Genomic DNA, 18,292 nt, shown 5'->3' with positions numbered 1-18,292 from the left:
TTAGTATCTTAGGTACATTTTGTTTGTCAGTGTTGCATGTAATTTACAAAATAAGCCTCTTTATATTTTGAAGTAATTTCTGATTTTTTTTTTAAAAAATATTTATCTTGATTTCTCTTTGGGTGAATACACTGTATGTGTCACATTCAGTTTCTTTTGGTTATTTGGCCAAGGAATGATAACGCTGCTGTTCTCAAAAGAGCTGGTGTCCTCCTTCCTTACCAGTTGTATTGCTTATTAAGATAAGTAGGGGTCTGAGATAAGTATGTAATATATATTTCAAACAATCACTTTGACAGTGTCCTTTTAAATTAGCATATTTGATATAGCACATATTGACATTTTGCCAACACCAAACAAAGTTTATTGCATTAAGGCTTAATTTAGTTTTACTTTTAAAGTGCATATAGCTTCCTTGCTAATTCTAGTTATCATATATAAGGTCTTAAGATGTGAAATGTTCTATGAGACATAGCCAGTATTTTAGAAACTGCATTGGATGCTATAAAAGTCAATATTGCAGTATAATCTTTTGCCTGTACAGTTGTCACATTCCCTCCCCCCTTTCTATATAGGTATTTGAATTTGACAAAACCTGGGTAATCATGGTTTCTATGTTTTAGAAGCTCAACTTGGTTTACTTATTATGTTCTCTAATTGTTTTCTTTAATCCATACTAAGTATGACCTACTTATATATGTGTATTAGTTACTTATTTATGACTCACAATGTAAAAACCATGATTTAGTAGACTTTACAATTCCTTGGAAAGAATTGCCATATTGGTCCGAATATAGAGCTTGTCCTTATGGGGGAGGGGAGACCTTATTCCTTAGGTGAAAAAATGTTACATGAAAGGTATTTGGTTAAGAGAGACTGATTTCAAAATAAGAAAACTTAACTGAGAATATTGGTTATAAATGAGTCTTGAGATAAACACTTGGGACATACCTTTTACATACTCAGTAAAGGATTTGATTGTACACATGCATGCTGCTTTACATTCAAATTGTTCTTCCTAGCATGCACTCATAACTAGCTGAGGGACAGGAGGAACTTCTAACCTGCATAAGGAGCTCAGGAGGCCAATTCTAGACTCTTAAAAAATGAAGGATCCTAAAGTATAAGAGTAAAGGCATGTTTTTAGTGTGGTCCAGTAAAGAGAGGTGTTAATTTTCCAAGAAAAAGATTGATGCTTGGGATTACATGAACAATACTGAGACATTAGCTCCCACTTGTTTTTCACAGCCAACTAATAATATTCGGGCCAATATGGGCTTCATTTTGAACACAGCTAAAATCTAAGTCAGATATGACTGGTGAGGGAAATTTATGAATGCTCCATTTATTAATATAATCTCTTTTTTTTTGGCATTGAGTTGAAATCTTAAAAAACAGGCTCCAGACATCAGGATAATACCAAAGTAAACCTTACTTGAATTTAATCTTTTTATGACCTAAAACAGACAGCTTTGCAATTCAGAGTTCATAAATCATACCAGGGTATTAAAGCACAGTATTAACTATATGTGTTGGTGGTAAAATATGTGTGAAATAATGAATCATATAACTGCTCTGTTAAGGATTGCTTATTTATTGGGGTGCATTTATACCCTTTTATGATTAATAAGTTGTTATGTATAGTTATCACAGTAATTATCATCTCCATAATGTTTCTAAAATAATTATTGTGATCACTGCTATTATTGCCCAGCAAGAGTTGGTTGGGGATAGGTTTTATTCAGTTAACACTGTATGTAATTAGGGTTTTTTTTATTTCTTCTTCAGTTGGCAGTTCTGCAAGTAGTAGTGCCACAAGGAGAGAGTCTCTATCTACTAGCTCTGACTTGTACAAAAGATCTAGTAGCAGCCTAGCACCCATAGGGCAACCATTTTACAATAGTCTGGGATTTTCCTCCTCTCCAAGTCCAATAGGCATGCCTCTGCCAAGCCAAACTCCAGGACATTCACTTACGCCACCGCCATCACTTTCATCACATGGATCCTCATCCAGTTTGCATTTAGGTAAAAAAAAACCCAAAACCCTTTTTATTTGTATGTATACATGTATGTGTGTTTGTGTGTGTGTGTGTTTATAATATATGTAAAATATTGAATGTTGGATAAAACATGCCAAATTACTTTTGCTTTTAGATACTAGCCTTTTGAAAAAGTTCTACTTTCCTGAAATTCAAAGTGAGGGTCTAATGTACAGTAAGGTAAAGACCCTCTTTTGTATTTTATGTTCTTTTTTATGACATACAATGGTGTATGTTTTCTTGTCTGTGCTTTTGATTTATGTGTTGTAGAGCATCTGAAGGTCAAGTATGTACATGATAGTGAAAGAAATGTTTACTGTCAAAGGGTTTTTCACACCATAAGAAGGTATTAGTTACATAGTAATGGGATAGAAATAATGTAGTTTAGTACAGCATTGGCCATTGTACCAGAAGTTATATCAGAGAATATCATTTAATGTGTGTGCATTAGAGAAGCTGATAGATTTTTCTAAAGGGGAAAATGTTTTGAGCGTGTTGTATTCCTAAAGATGAAACATTTAGTACTTTTATCTGTAATTAAAAATTATCCTCACCTCCAGATTATTAAATTGGTGGTTATCCTCTTCTAGGAAGTATTTGTCAATAAGGAAAACAGTGTAATTTGAAGAATTTTTAGACATTATTATCTGTATATGAATTCCTGTCTAATCAAAGAATTCTGCCATTAAAAATTAGACTTTGGATTTTTTGTGATTTTTAAGTACAGCTGAAACTGAAGGGTTCTGTTGCTTGGAAATATTTAAGATATCTTGTGATTTTTTTTTTAAAGTAACATTGTTATTATAAACAGACTACATAAAAGACTCTGGTCCTGCATCCCAAATTCTGAAAATTTTGCTCTTTGGAAGATTTGCTCTTTTGAATATGTACCTGTTAGTTTATTCAGATAGGATCCTGAGGTCTGCCTTACATCCCTGTTCCTAGACACCGCAAACTTAACTAGTGTATAGCCTAAGCCTCTGTTATCAACTGTCGCAGTCACAAGAGCTGGTTGGTAAGACATGCCTTTGAAATGTATGCAGAAGTTTGAGACATAAGAACTATAAAAACACTGGATGTGGTGACACATACCTTTAACTTTAGGGAGAGGCAGGTGGATATCTGAGTTCCAGGCAAGCCTGGTCTACAGAGCTAGTTCCATAGCTACACACAGAAACCCTGTCTCGAAAACCCAAAAACAAATTTAGAAAGAAAGAAAAGGAACGAACAGACAGACATATCCCAATAGTTTTGTGTTTGTTAAAATTATATTTGTTGTGTCCTGTCATCTTTTCATAGGTAAGTTGCAGATCAGGTTCTGTTAACTGTTACTGTGTGTGTTTGTTTAGAGCCTGTATAAATAGACTCGTTCTATATAACTTGCTAATAATTGAATATTTGTGACTTTTTAGGTGTTTGTAATTACACAACAGTGTGGATGTGTCTCTCTTTTTTAGACAGTAAAGAATTTGGCCTAATTACTTAGAGAAGGAATTTTAGTCAATTATGGGAAATATCTAAGCAAAAGTCCTGTGTTACACCTAGTACTGTTAATACCCAAAGCTTTAGTTGGAAATCAGATGCTCCAACTCATTTCTGCTTGCAATGAATAATTACCTATAATCTGTTCTTTTGTTAGCTCCTACTTTCCCCTAGTTCTAGTCATGTTACTAGAAATGTTTCCTCACCAAATTGGAAATAATTCAGGTTTCATGAGTTGACTCTTTATATACTATTCATGAAAATAATCTATTCTTTCCTTTTTATGATTGAATCATGATGTAAAGCTTCTGTGCTTTGTAGCATTAAAAGTATTTAACAGGGTGTTGCTACTAAGGCCTGACTGACCTATAATTTGCTGCATAGACTAAGCTGACTTCACTTAATGAGCTTTCTGCTCTTGCTGCCTTAGTTGTATAGAAAGTGATTTTGAACTCTATATCATTGAATTAGATTTCTTTGTGAGTCAGTGTCAAGATTGCTGATATGTAAAATACTTTATGGAAGTAGAATTTACATTATTTGATTTTATATAAATCATTTTACTTGACCTGCATAAGATTCCCTGTGAGGACATAGTAGAATGCATTTGTAATGTAAACCCACCTGTGTGCAGAGGCTAAGGCAGAGATAGTCCAAATTAAAGTTAGCCAGGAAACTTAGCAAGGCCCCTATTAAAAAAAAAAATCCCCTTGCTTTACTATCATTTGTTAAAATTAATTCTCAGTTATTCTTGACTAAGATTTGAAATAATGAACATTAACTATTATAGTTATCAGTGGTTCTTGGGATTAGCATTCCCAAAGTTCTTGATGGGACTTTAAAACTCAGCTCTCCTTTTGATTATGCTAGCTGTCTGAATCCCACAGAAACTGCCCAAAAGCAACAAACTGCTTGAAAAAAAGACTTTCTTTTCAAAGAGTAAATATTTAATCAACAGATATCATTAGATTTTCTAGAATCAGTTTTATTGGAGAACTATTTTAGTTCATAAGTTTTGAATATTTTTAAAATAAAAATTTAGATTTAGAACCTAATATATTGAACTTAGAAGAATGAAAAATAGTTTTAGCTTTTCAATATGTAGTATAAAACCAGGTTTCCTAAAATACTACCGATAACATTGTTATCATATTTTAACTCTAATCTGCTTGGTTGGCTTAAATATCAGTCATTTGAGTCACAGTCCAAATACTTTTGTTTAATTTGTCTTTTTATTTATAGTTGTTTCCCAACTTTTTGTTTGTTTGTTTGTTTTGTTTTCATTCATTTGTTAAAGAAATTGTCCTGTTGAATTTCTCACATTCTTTAGTTTGCTGCTTGTTTCCCTATGATGGTGGTAAGCATATGCCTACTTCTTGGTATTTCCTGTAAATGGAATTCTATTCTAGAAGCTCGATTAGGTAATAAGTAGGTTAATGGGCTTTTTTTGGCAAGGTGTGATTCTGGTTACTTTCTGTTGTGTTACACTGAATCAAGATACATATATATGTCTCCTTTGTGAGATTGCCAGTCTAGTCTATATGATGTTTTTAGCACCTTATGGCTATTGCCTAAAAATATTTCTTCACAAGGGTTATGAAATGGTGTGGCTCTAATATTATTATCATTCTATCTATAAATTCTTTAGGATGAATTTTCCTTTATAACTTATGAGTTTACCCTAAAAAGCTATTTCTATAGTGGTTAAGATAATGCCTCATTCTTTTATTTTCTAACTCTCAGAATAATTAGTTACTGTCAGTTTCAAACAATTAGCTGTACTGTGCTTGGCCCTCTCAGAGCAATTCTGTGTTCCCACTTTTTAGGTGAGGGAAAACCAACTTAAAGTGATTTCTAATTTGCCTAATGCTTGTAGTCTTAATATTTAGATAAATTTGGGACTTCTTAGGTATAAACCACTATTTTGAATGGCCTTCCTTGGTTTTGTTAGACTAAATAACTTCTCAAGATATGTGCCTCCACCTCCAAGAAAAGAGATATTAAAATATATAGGGTGAGCTTTGAACTCAATGAAATAAGTTTATTGGAAGGTTGCTCTGAAATTTGAAGATTCATTAATGTTAAGTAACTAGGAAAACATTAACTCTGAATCACACATTTCTAGAACTCATTTTTTTTCCTCCTAATCAGAGCATTTTATATTAAAAGTGGGGCATTATTTACTGTTAAGATCTCTTCTTCTTCCCCCTCACCTATGTAGTAGTTATTTGTTAAGAATTGCTGATTTCGACAGACTTATTCAGCTGCTCCTTTTAGAGGAAGTGCATAAGAGAGAACAAGTATGGCCAAGTTGGTTGTAAGTCATCCATTTTTGTGTTTAAGTATGATTGTTAATAAAAGCATAAAACCAACATGAAATAATTTGGAGAAATAGCGTTACTTCAAATGAAGACTAAATAGCATTAGTCTTTTTTGATAATTGTCATTTCATCCTTAATGTGGACATAGCCTGACTCAATGATAAATCCATTTAAAACAAGGAAATTAAAAAGTAAATAAGCCCCTAAGACTCATAAGAATAACTGAAAGAATTGAGGCTAGCCTACAGTTCCTGACCTGTGATATTATTCCTTTTCTGTTATGCTCTTATTTAAGGAATGGAATATAGGTTTTAAAAGTGTTTGAGTGCTGTATTTTAGCTAGACTTTCAGGAAGTAATATTTACATTATCTTGAAGGTCTTGTTTCCTAAGGTTTTTTTATATAACATTAGATGTCTAGATTCCTTTCTCAATTTAGTTATTCTTGAGATTTCCATGAGAGATATTGTCTAAGCACCTTTAAAGTTCAAATATGTGCCTTCTTCATGAAATAATATTTCCTAACCTTAGATGGACAACTCACAGACAGGCTGTAGAACATCACATTCAGCTCTCAGATAATATACCAGTTCTCATGTATGCTAAGGTACTGTTGCAACTCTTCAAAATGTCTTGAGAGTTGTTTATTTGCTCATGGGAGGGTTGAATGTAAAGCAATTGTAAAATTGTGTTTTGTGGGACAATTTATGATTGGCTTTCTGCATTCAATTATGTTTTCCTAACAGGGACTTAACAGTGTGTGATTCTAGCTGGTCTGGAACTCACATAGTACTGAGAGTAAAGGTGTGCACTACCTCACATGGCTGCACATAAAAATTTATTGGGTTTTGGTTGTACTGGTTTTAAGGCAGAATGATTTTACTTTTGTTTTTATGATTTTGTTCATTATCTTTGTTATTTATTTTTTCATTGTTATAATCAGATCACCAACAGAAGCAATAAGGGGAAAAGAGTTTAACTCATGGTTTCAGTGTATAATCCATTATAGCAGGGGAGTCATGGCATCATCTTAGTCAGGTAGCTGACTGCAGAGAAAGGATGCAGAGAGACTTAACTAGTAATGCTAGTTTTGCATGTTCTTTGTTCGTTCTGGAAGCCTAAAATATAGAATGGTGCTGACCACATTCAGGGATAGTTTTCCTCAGATAAACCTCCCTGGAAATAACACTCACAGATAAGCCTTGAGGTCCGTCTCCTATTTGATTCCGAATCTAGTAAAATTGACAGTGAAAATTAAGCATTGAACCCTTTAAGTACCTTTGTGATGTTGGTTCCAATGTTTGTGAATGTTTTCTTTAATTAAGATCATAGATTTAAGACAGAGTACTTGACTGATCTATTTTGGCAATAGATCACTCGAGGCACATGTTTAATTAGTACAAGTTGGGCATCTTAGCAAAACCTGAATCTTTTGCTGGACTCAAAAGTCTCTGTTATTGGAACATTTTTATTCAAATCATCAGCCTAAGAATATTCAACGTTGAATTCTATTTACGTAAATACTCTAAAATCTGAAAAATATAAGCCTTAAGCATTTATTTAGATGAGGAATACAGTTGTATAGACAGGGGTGGTGAAGGGTTTGGATATACTGATTGGAAGTGAGTGTCCAACAACAGAAGCTACACAGTCACAGCACAGTCCTCACTGCATTTTCTAGTAGTTCCTGTATGAAAAGGATTTTTTGCCTCCAAGGGCGTACTTGATATTTAACTCAAGGGTCCCTTGGATTTTCATATAAGCCTTTAACTTTGTCAGCCACCATCTTCCCTCATGCAGTTTCCCCTTTTTTCTGTGTTCTGTTGCCCTTAACTCTGAGTCATTACATTTTTAAGTGGAGAAGAGGATTTATAGGATAAGAGATAGAAAAATAAGTCTAATTTTTTTGTGTTTCAAAATGCATGTGCACTTTTAGAATATTTTATAGATTAGAGCATTTGCTTTAAATTTATTTGACTTTTCCAGCTTTGCTGACCCAATTATCATTTACTACCATTTTATTATTTTCCTCTCTTTCTATTGTTCCTCTTTCCATTTCATTTTATTTTCGCACTGTTTGTGGGTCGAAAGACTGAAAGTATTATAAAGGTACCAGCTTTCTTCTACTAAATGGGTGCGTTTAATGTATTGGGTTTTTTCTTCAGGTTTTTAGGAAGAAATTTATTAACTGATTTTGAAAATCTAGTTGGAAAAATATAACCAAGGACACTCAAATAGTCTAGAAGTACACTTTAAAAAGAACTTCATACTGTCAAGTACCAAAACTTACACAGTTGTAACAACTAGAATTTTGACATTAGCGAAAACAGATAAGAGTACCTAGAAATAGATACGCTCGTTTAGTTACCTTATTCATGACCATAGTTGCTGCTCTAATGTATAAAAAAGATGATCTTATCAGTGGGCCTGGGACAGTTGGATGTCTGAGTGAGGGCAGTGAGCTTTGACTCTTGTTTCTCATACACCACACCATTTTTGAATGAACTAGTTAGTTTTCAGGCATAAAATAAGAGACAAAACAATGCTTTGATTATGCGTGTATGGCTTACTCATACTTCTCAAAGGATTCTTTTGTTACATCTGTGTGATCTTATTCTACAACTTTAGAATCTTAAATATTTATATTATAATAAATATAAATAGCAAATTTTGACTTAATGTATTGTAACGTGATGGGAAAAGTGAATTTGTTGGTGTTGTCTTTAGACTTTTTTGCTTGTTAGTTGACTAAATTAAATATATATAATTTATTGCAATAGAATGTCTTAAAATGATTTATTACTCATTTTAAAATTATTAATTGGTATGGGTCTTTATGGCTTTACAAATTCTCATAACTGAGCAATTTAATTCACATTGAGATGAATTGCTTATTCAGTACCTGTCTTTCATGTAATTTATTAACTGCTGCTTTAGATTTGGTCTGGTGTGGTTTGTGATTTTTGGTAGTGCTAAGAATTAAATACAAGACCTAAGAAAAGTTCAGAACATTTTAAATTTATCCAGTATTGATTACACATACAGAGTATGTGGTACACTCTGGCTGAGGAAAACTCCAGCCTTTATTCACTAACATCAAGTTTGTACATTTGTGGCCTGTTGCCTTACTTTATTAAGTAATTTAGTTCTGTAAGAAGGTAGTAATTCTCTCCAGTACAAACAATAGCTTTCCTTTATAGTTTTTATACTAAGTTTGTTGCTAGCAGGTTTTAATTCGGTATGTATGTAATTATTGTACTACAGATCAAAGGATTTTTTTTGTTTGTTTTTTTGTCAGTTGTGGGTTTTTTGCATGTGTGTAGTTGATTTTTTTTTTTTAAAAAAAAACAATTCTTAAAAGTTCTTTTCCTAAAAGAATCTTCTAAGTTTGGTACATCTTTCACAGTACTATCCCAGTTGAGTCCTTTACCACCACTTAATAGCACCAAGGGAGAAAATAAATGTGCTTGTGTGTGCTTAAGATACAGTTTATATTCATAACTTATGGAACAAACTTTGATATTACTAAATACTTGATAATAATCATGGCTTAAAAAAAAACCCCAACTCCGATAATTTCCTAATCCCAATCAAGAAAGGCAGCTGAGTTGCTGGAGAGGTGGCTCATTGGTTAAGAACACTTAACTGCTATTGGAGAGGACTGATTTCAGTTCCCAGCATCTTCCAGCATTTACCTTATTATCATGTGTCACTCTTGTTCCAAGGGATTGATGCCCTCTTCTGATCTCTGAACCTCTGAGGGCACCAGATGTGTATATGGTGGACATACATACATGGAGGAAAAGTTCTCACACTCAGGAAAATCAATAAACCTTTAAAAAAAAATTTTAAGGCCACTAGCCATGAAATCTTACTAGGAATACTTGAAAAGAAATATGCACCTTCATGGTCTCTCTCTCTTCTTTTTTACTTATTATGGCAAGAGGTTTTTAGGCAAAGAGAAGTGAGATGAAACCAGAAAGAATGAAGTAACCTTTATTCATTTGTTCATAATACTTGCCTAGTAGAAATTTCCCCTGCTGATCCTTTTAATGAGGAATGGGCAAATAAGTTTTCAGAGTGTTCATTATTATAGAAGGAGGTAGTTTTCATGAAAGATGTAAAATTCAAGCAGTTTTTGAAACCCATACAGAACCACTCCTTTTTGATGGAGTAATGGAGTTGGCACGGTAAGTTTTTGAGAACATTATATAATACCAGTCTGAAGAGTGAAGCCTGTATGTGGGAGTGAGATTCTAACCTCACTGGGGATAATATCATACACCTGTGCATTTAGTTACAGCATTAGAGACTATAAGATGTCTAAATTACTTTTAGAAAAGAATCAGAAACTTTTCATTAGTTACTTATGTGGCGAATTTCTGGTCTGCAGTTACCCAGTGTTGTGTATATTCTCACACAATTATACATTTAATGTGACAGAATTGCTACTTCAGTGCTTTTATAATAGCCCATTAAGATAGTGGACAAAGTTATTCTTCTTGCTAGTATCACTTCAGGATTTAAACATGCATTCCTTGCCTTTTCTTTATTAAAAATGTTTATTATGTGGGACTATATAATTGAAAATTTTTAATATAGTTTATATTCTTTTTAATAATGTCATTTCCCAAGCTTACAATATTAAATGTTTTCGTTGAAATGCAGCAGAGCATTACTGAGAACTTTTACATTAATTATTCAGCATGACTAATTAGTAGGTATGCTTTCTTGATTAAGTTGTTAGCTTCTCATGCCTATTTTTACACAAATAAAACAAATACATCAAATACATTTGTGTTGCAGTATTACTCAAATGATAGCATTATGTCATCTATGAAATTGTTAGAAAGAAAGATCATAAAATAATCTTGCCAGTGCAGAGCAACATAGAAAGATGTATATTTTAATATGTGAACATACAGAATTTTTAAATAATGTGAAAAACAATGCACTTGGGTCATTAATCTGGAAATACTATATTATTGCAACCTTAACAAATTGAAGTAACATTCCTATGTTTTATTGTCCTGTCATTCACACTGAGGTCATATACTCTGCTTTTAAGCATATTAACACTCAGTATTCCTAATCATTGAATGAACAGCTAGGCGATTTCACACAACAGAGATGGTCTGAAGACTAGTGGTCCAAACTAAATGTGTAGATTTGGCCATACTCCGAAGGCTTCATAGGGTGACCTTTTTTTTTTTTACCCTCTTTGATCTTCTGGTCAGTTGATTTGACTTTCTGTGGGTGGAAGATATGGAACTCCAATCTGCCATCATCAAGTCAACACATGGTTTTCTCCCTAAGAATCTCCTAAGACAGTGGTGACCTCATGTTGTGGTGACCCCCCAGCCACTGCTATTAGTTATAATGTAAATATCTTATATGCAGGATATCGGATAATGTGATGACTTCACCCCACCCCCAAGTAGTCACAACCCACAGGTTGAGAGCCTCTGCTCTGGGGGTTTATCACTTTTCTTCTGAGGTTACCACCACCTGTGTGCTTGCACTCACGTATATGTATATACTTTGAAAATAACATTTTAAAAAAAGATTTCTAGCTGTCATTTAGTCAATATTTACTATATACCTAGACATATTTAGGTACCAGGTGTCTAGCATGTAGTTTGGTGCTACTTAACAAAGGGTTAATGATTCAAGTAAATGTTTGATGCCGTGTACAGTAGGAAATTAACAGAGAAAAATAAATTAAGTTAGAGTAGATGCTAAAGGTAGAGGAGGAAAGCGAATGCTCTAACTCAGTTCACACTCTAGCATTAAACTTACTGTTCCTGGTCCCTTTTATTGTCCGTGGACTCTAAGGTCTCTGACTTTGCCTCGGTATTGGGATCATCTCTCTCACGTGGCCTGGACTATGTAGCACTACTGTGTGTACAATTAGTATAAGTACAGCTCACGGAGGATATTGGTTTTGTAAACTACTAAATCTGCGTTTTATAATTGTCTTTACATTTTTCCATCTTAAAAGGACACTGTCAAGTATGTTAGCTGTTATAATAGAAACAATTTCCTTATTTAAGTTTGTTTCTGTTAGCTGCCTTTCATTTTCTTGTATGGAATAAACAAGTTGGAGGCTTATGAATATAGGAATAACTTATTTATTGCTACCATTTCTTATCTATAAAATAATAGCATTTTATGGGAAATATTTTTAGTAAAATACTTTCAAGTTTTCAAAAAAGCATATTAGTGGGTTTTAAGAAGTTTCAGGCCAGGCAGTGGTGGCGCACGCCTTTAATCCCAGCACTTGGGAGGCAGAGGCAGGCGGATTTCTGAGTTCGAGGCCAGCCTGGTCTACAGAGTGAGTTCCAGGACAGCCAGGGCTATACAGAGAAACCCTGTCTTGAAAAACCAAAAAAAGAAGTTTCAGACATTAAAAACTGACTAAAAATGACTTGTCTTTGCCTCAAAGTACATTTGAGAATATATTTTTTAATGTTTTTCCTAAAAGTACAACTTTAGCTCTCAATATTATTACTCCATTATACTGTAAATGTACCTTTTTTTCTGTGGTGTTGGAGATAGAGCCCAGGGCCTTGAGTGTGCTAGTCAAACACTCTACCACTGAGCTACTTCCTGAGACTACAAATGAAATTTAAAGCATTCCCATAGCTCCAGATGTGTTTTACTAGTTAATTATACCTTACCTGTTAATGTAATGAAAAGCTTTGTTGAAGCTTATTTGACTAAATTTACAGTTTATGTAACTTTTATCTGTGGAATAACTTGTCAGGAATATTTGCTGACCACAGCTGCTTTGTTGTAGGAGGACTGACAAATGGTAGTGGTCGGTATATCTCTGCAGCACCTGGAGCAGAAGCAAAATACCGAAGTGCCTCAAGCACTTCCAGTCTATTTAGCTCCAGCAGCCAGCTCTTTCCTCCTTCTCGGCTCCGCTATAATAGATCTGATATCATGCCCTCCGGCCGCAGTAGGTTATTGGAAGATTTCAGGAACAACCGCTTCCCCAACCTTCAGCTCAGAGACTTGATTGGACATATAGTCGAGTTTTCTCAAGACCAGCATGGCTCCAGGTAGGTGGTTATGGTTCATTACACTTCTGCTGTTTCTTTTGAACACTGCTACCTTTAAAAAGAAAGGAATCTAAATGATTCTCCTTAGATTACATGACTAGTCATTCTTCCCCCCCCCCCCAACAAAGCGTAAAAGAAAAAGATTTAATTTTGCTTGTTGAAGTAGCACATGCCCGAGACGGCCCTAAGCTACATAGTGAATTTTAGGTCAGCCTGAGCTATACTACAAGATCCTTTCTTATACACACACAAAAGATGGGGAATGCAGATGATCTTAGAAAGATTGCTTTTAGCTTATTGTCTTGGAATTTTAATTTTTTTTCCATATAGATTCATACAGCAAAAGCTAGAGAGAGCTACTCCAGCTGAGCGACAGATGGTATTTAATGAAATTCTACAGGCAGCCTATCAATTAATGACAGATGTTTTTGGAAACTATGTTATACAGAAGTTTTTTGAAGTAAGTACATTTATGTTCATATGCTCATTCAGTTTTGCTCATAATTAGTTCTAAAGTTCAGCAACAGTCATTTTCAGGAACCAGTATACTATTTGATGAGCTTTTTAACTGCAAAGTACTGTCATGTTCATTTCTTACCAATCCTATCTTTCAGTTTGGAAGTTTGGATCAGAAATTAGCCCTGGCTACTCGTATTCGCGGTCATGTTCTACCATTAGCCTTACAGATGTATGGCTGCCGTGTTATTCAAAAAGCATTAGAGTCTATTTCTTCTGATCAGCAGGTAATTGTAAGTTGAGATAAAAATTCTGTAATATTTTAATTTAAAATTAAATTTCTTTTTACCTTAAAATCTTGAGGAAAAATGACTTAAACATTTTTACCAGGAGACTTAACAATCTTTTCATAAAATCTGTCTAAAACAGCTCAGTGTTGTTTAAAATTTCTAAAGTAGAACTTTGATCTAGTCACTGCCTCTCCATGGAGTGCCTACATTTGGCAGATAAAATGCCAAATGATGCATCTTTGCTATTACTACCTTTTATCTGCAGTTTCAGCATGCTCTTGACTGTTCTAGTGTTTATTTGGGTGTCTACCTAATATTTCTATTTTAAGAATTTAAATAGCATTCTCGTATTCCCGTTAGTATATACATACATATGTGTATATATACTAAAAGAGTCTAACCAGTGAAGAAACCTAATATTCCTTTTAACAAGATTGACTTCTTTGGTGCTGGAAAGAGAGCCCCTGCTGGTGTAACAGAGGACCTAAGTTCAGTTCAGACCCAAGCACATGAGGCATAATCTCACATAGAAACACACATACATTTTTTTGAAAAATAGATATAGTGATTTGAAAGAAAAGAAATATGTGTGTTTTGAATGATGGTCTGAATTGTTTATTAACGGACTAATGTAATTTCTCTCACATATTCATTGGACTTCCTTTTAAGTTAGGAATCTAACCTTTAAAATAATTTGAAATAGATAACAGTATTGAGAGTAAGATATAAGAATAAATGTTAATTTACTAGATTTTTAAGTATATGTTATGTGACACACTAATTGTTTAGCAGGTTCTTGTGTGATCTTAAGCATACATTCAATATGAAGTTATTTTATGTGTTCATGTATTACATGGGAATATAATTCAACAAAATAGTTTATTCTTAAGTTTATAGTAATAACTTAGAAAGTAATTTTTGACTGTTATACAATAAAAGTAAATTCTACAGTTTAAAAACAGGGACAAAGATGTCTTAGTTGGTATTTTTATTGGTGTGATAAAACATCATAACCAAAAACAACTGAGGTAGGAAGGGTTTTCTTGACTCCCATGTTGGAAGTGAAGGACAGGAGCTGATACAGAGGTGATGGAGGGGTGCTGTTCACCCTACTGCTCTCCATGGCTCGTTCAGCCTGCTTCCTTACAGCATCTGCCAGGACTGCCAGAGCGGCGACACCTCCTGCGGTGATCTGGCCCTTCCACATGAATCATTAATTGAGAAAATGCACCACAGGCTTTCTCACAGGTCAATTTTGTGGTTATCTCTTTTCCAAAAAAATGTGTGTGTATTTCTGTGTGAACATTTTCTCAATTAAGGTTCCCTCTTCCAAAATACTGTAGTTTTGCCAAGTTGACATAAAACTAGCCAGCAAAGAGGAGGTGGGTAAATGGATCGGTAGGGGTGTGCATGGGCACATGCTTGCATGCACACTTTAATCACAAAATTAAAATCTGTAGGAGAACTCCATTATTCCTGCAGAAGAAGTTTTTAGTTTTAGATTTGTTGAAATACGTCACAGTGGAGAAAATCAACAGATTTGATTACTCAAAGCTTTAAGAACGTCTCTGCCATAGGTATCAAAAGTAGCCTAGCCTTTCCATAGCTGGGTCTTGGGTGTTTGGAAATAAAAGAGACTGAGACTATCTTAATAAGAGCTAGTTAATAAATGATTTTTAAATTATTAAATATATTATAAATGTATTTATAATATAAATTATTTCTAAAGTATCTTCTTTATTTAGAGTTTTTAAGTTAATTTTATTTTGTAATTTATTCTGTCTTAATTTCTACATAAATCCATGTTGTAGATTGCCTTAGCAGATTCCTCCATAATTGTGTTAGAGTGTTTGAGTCCTTTAAAATACCTTTAGATTGTGAATGTGTGTCCCATTTCTTCAAAGTAATAATTTTCTATTCTGATAAGACAGTAAACAAGAAAAAATGCCCTTTGGTAGTTAAAATTAAATTGATACTAAATGAAATGCAGATAACCTAGTATTCCATTGTTTATTCTGTTCTAATCACTGTGATAAGCTCAGGCAGGCATTAGTTGTGATTCCTCAAAAATAAAGGCTAAAGATGCTAACGGTCACACATAGAACTTAAAAATATATATTAGATGCCTATTTAAAAAGATCGTTGCAGAACATGTACACAATGAAAATTATACTTCAAATATGACAAGTTCAACATCCCTGGTTTATGTCAACGTGTGTCATTGACATTACTATCCCGTGACATGCTTTAATAATTTTTATTTTTATCTTTAATGGTTTCTGAATTTTTATATACTAAAACAAAAATAAAAGGAAATAGTTTTGAGCATACTTTGTTCTATGTCAATATTTTTAACTTTGTTCCATATAAATATTTTTAATTATATTGGATTTTTTTGGTGAAATAATTATTTATTTAAATGTCTTTTGCAGAGTGAAATGGTCAAGGAACTAGATGGTCATGTACTTAAATGTGTGAAAGATCAGAATGGAAACCATGTTGTACAAAAATGTATTGAATGTGTTCAGCCACAGTCACTGCAGTTCATCATTGATGCTTTCAAAGGACAAGTAAGATTTATTTTTTGGCATTAATTTTCTTAGTAGAGCATTTTATAGTTAGAATATTAACATTCTTTTAAGTAAAAGCTTATACCCGGCATTTTATTAAGAACAGAGAATAGTAAATGTAAGTCGTGTCCAGTTGAACATATCTGTAGTCTGAAGCACCTGGGAGATGAAAGCAAGGGCATTGGATGAAAGTTAGGTATCCTGTCTGAGAGCCAGCTGAGAGTGGGTGAGACCTGGCTCAAGAAAGCTGAATGGCCATTCAAATGTGGGCCTACTTAGTAAAGTCATTAGAGAAAAGTAGTTTTCCTTAATCTCAAGGAGGAAAAAAGCCATAAAACTATGTTTACAAAGGCAAAATAACTACCAATCAGTACCAAAACCACAATGGTTAATAGCCCTAGTCACACTGCTGAGCTACTCTCTCCCAAATCCTTAAGTCCATTCGCTTACACTGTCGTCCAGTCCACTCTTGGTCTTATGGCTAGGTTCATTTATTGTGTTGTTCAGGCTGTTGTTCTGAGGAATGAACCCTGGGCCTTACACAAGCTAGGCAGCTGAAATAGGCCATCTGGGTAGATTAGCAAGTAAAAGAGAAATGCCATCAAGCCTGATGACCTGAGTTTGATTTCTCCAGGTCCCATATAGTAAGAAGAAAAATAGACTCCCCCAGGTTGGCCGCTGACCTCTATCATATGTGCTGTGAGATGTTAACATTCTGATTATGTTAAATATGGATCCACCACTTGGCCAATTTAAGCTAGGTTATTGTGTTGTCATTTATCTGTCTCATACACTGATTCAAAAATAACAGAAAATGTACATTTTCAATCCTTCTATTTATTTCAAGGTATTTGTGCTTTCAACCCATCCTTATGGCTGCAGAGTCATTCAGCGTATCTTAGAGCACTGCACTGCAGAGCAGACTTTACCCATCTTAGAAGAACTTCACCAACACACAGAACAGTTGGTACAGGTATAAGTCCTCTAATCATTTGAGATGTCTGAGTATATTGAATTTTTTTTTTTTTTAGAAATGTAATTTGTTGTTAAACTGTAAAATTGGTGAAGTGAAAAAAATTTATTGTACTCTCTTAATTCGTCTAGAATTTTAGATAGTTGGTTTACATTTTTACATTGTTTCTTAGTCATTATTCTTAAAGATGGAAAGTAAATTTTAACTGTCTGTTACAGGATCAGTATGGCAATTATGTTATTCAGCATGTACTAGAACATGGTCGACCTGAAGACAAGAGCAAAATTGTTTCTGAAATCAGAGGAAAGGTCTTAGCGCTGAGTCAACACAAATTTGCCAGGTATTGTAGTAGTTAGTTCTTCTAGCTCCTTCTGTGTACTTCTCTAATAGGCCTAGAATTAAGTTAATGGGTATCAAGTTATGGGCTGTCCTATGATTTCTGTTTTTAAAGTGATTACGAAATAAGATTTTCTCTTTCACTTTCTAGTAGTTGAAGCAAATTGAAAAGTAAAATTACTTGGCTGTAAAGAAAAAAAACTAACAAAGTTTCGGTGTGTATGCCCTGAATTTTTAGCAATGTAGTAGAAAAGTGTGTTACTCATGCCTCCCGTGCCGAGAGAGCGTTACTGATTGATGAGGTCTGCTGTCAGAACGATGGTCCTCACAGTGCCTTATACACCATGATGAAGGATCAGTATGCCAACTATGTGGTACAGAAGATGATCGATATGGCTGAGCCTGCTCAGAGAAAGATAATCATGCACAAGGTAACACGGTGCATAGCACCACGCTCAGGAGCTCCATCTCCGTGGCTTTGGATTGCACACGGGCTTTACAGTAGGAAACAGCTAAAGCACATGGGTAGCTTAGTCCACTCAGTACAGTGATTATTTCTGTAAGATGATTTTTCTAGACATTGCCCAGTTATATTCAGAAATCTGACCAGCTTATTTGTCAGGGTAAGAAAGTGCCTGTTGAGCAGTCTCATCTGTGATAGTTACTGCAGGTCAAGCTGGGAAGGATAGGTTTGAAGAGCATAGCAGTTCCCTGTGCACTAGAGTTTTCCTTGTCTGCATGTGACACAACAAAGGTTTA

The 18,292-nt window shown here is 34.2% G+C and overlaps 1 protein-coding gene across 9 annotated transcripts in view; it reads left to right on the top strand.

The window, feature by feature from the left end:
• Pum2 (pumilio RNA binding family member 2) overlaps nt 1-18,292 on the top strand; it is a 78,420-nt gene that overhangs the window by 56,854 nt on the left and 3,274 nt on the right. For 4 of the 9 annotated variants that reach the window (XM_028772224.1, XM_028772221.1, XM_028772222.1 and 1 more), the window contains 8 exons: nt 1,789-2,025; nt 12,641-12,908; nt 13,239-13,368; nt 13,523-13,657; nt 16,087-16,224; nt 17,072-17,197; nt 17,416-17,537; nt 17,772-17,964. In XM_028772224.1, coding sequence (XP_028628057.1) covers nt 1,789-2,025; nt 12,641-12,908; nt 13,239-13,368; nt 13,523-13,657; nt 16,087-16,224; nt 17,072-17,197; nt 17,416-17,537; nt 17,772-17,964 — 1,349 coding nt within the window. The remainder of the gene's footprint in view (nt 1-1,788; nt 2,026-12,640; nt 12,909-13,238; nt 13,369-13,522; nt 13,658-16,086; nt 16,225-17,071; nt 17,198-17,415; nt 17,538-17,771; nt 17,965-18,292) is intronic. The other 5 variants (XM_028772223.1, XM_028772229.1, XM_028772226.1 and 2 more) reach the window with 3 other exon arrangements.

The sequence above is a fragment of the Grammomys surdaster genome, unplaced genomic scaffold (assembly GCF_004785775.1).
Source record: "Grammomys surdaster isolate TR1022 unplaced genomic scaffold, NIH_TR_1.0 212, whole genome shotgun sequence".
NCBI lineage: Eukaryota > Metazoa > Chordata > Mammalia > Rodentia > Muridae > Grammomys > Grammomys surdaster.
The sequence above is the reverse complement of the archived record's forward strand: the minus strand, read 5'-3'. Positions and strand labels throughout refer to the sequence as shown.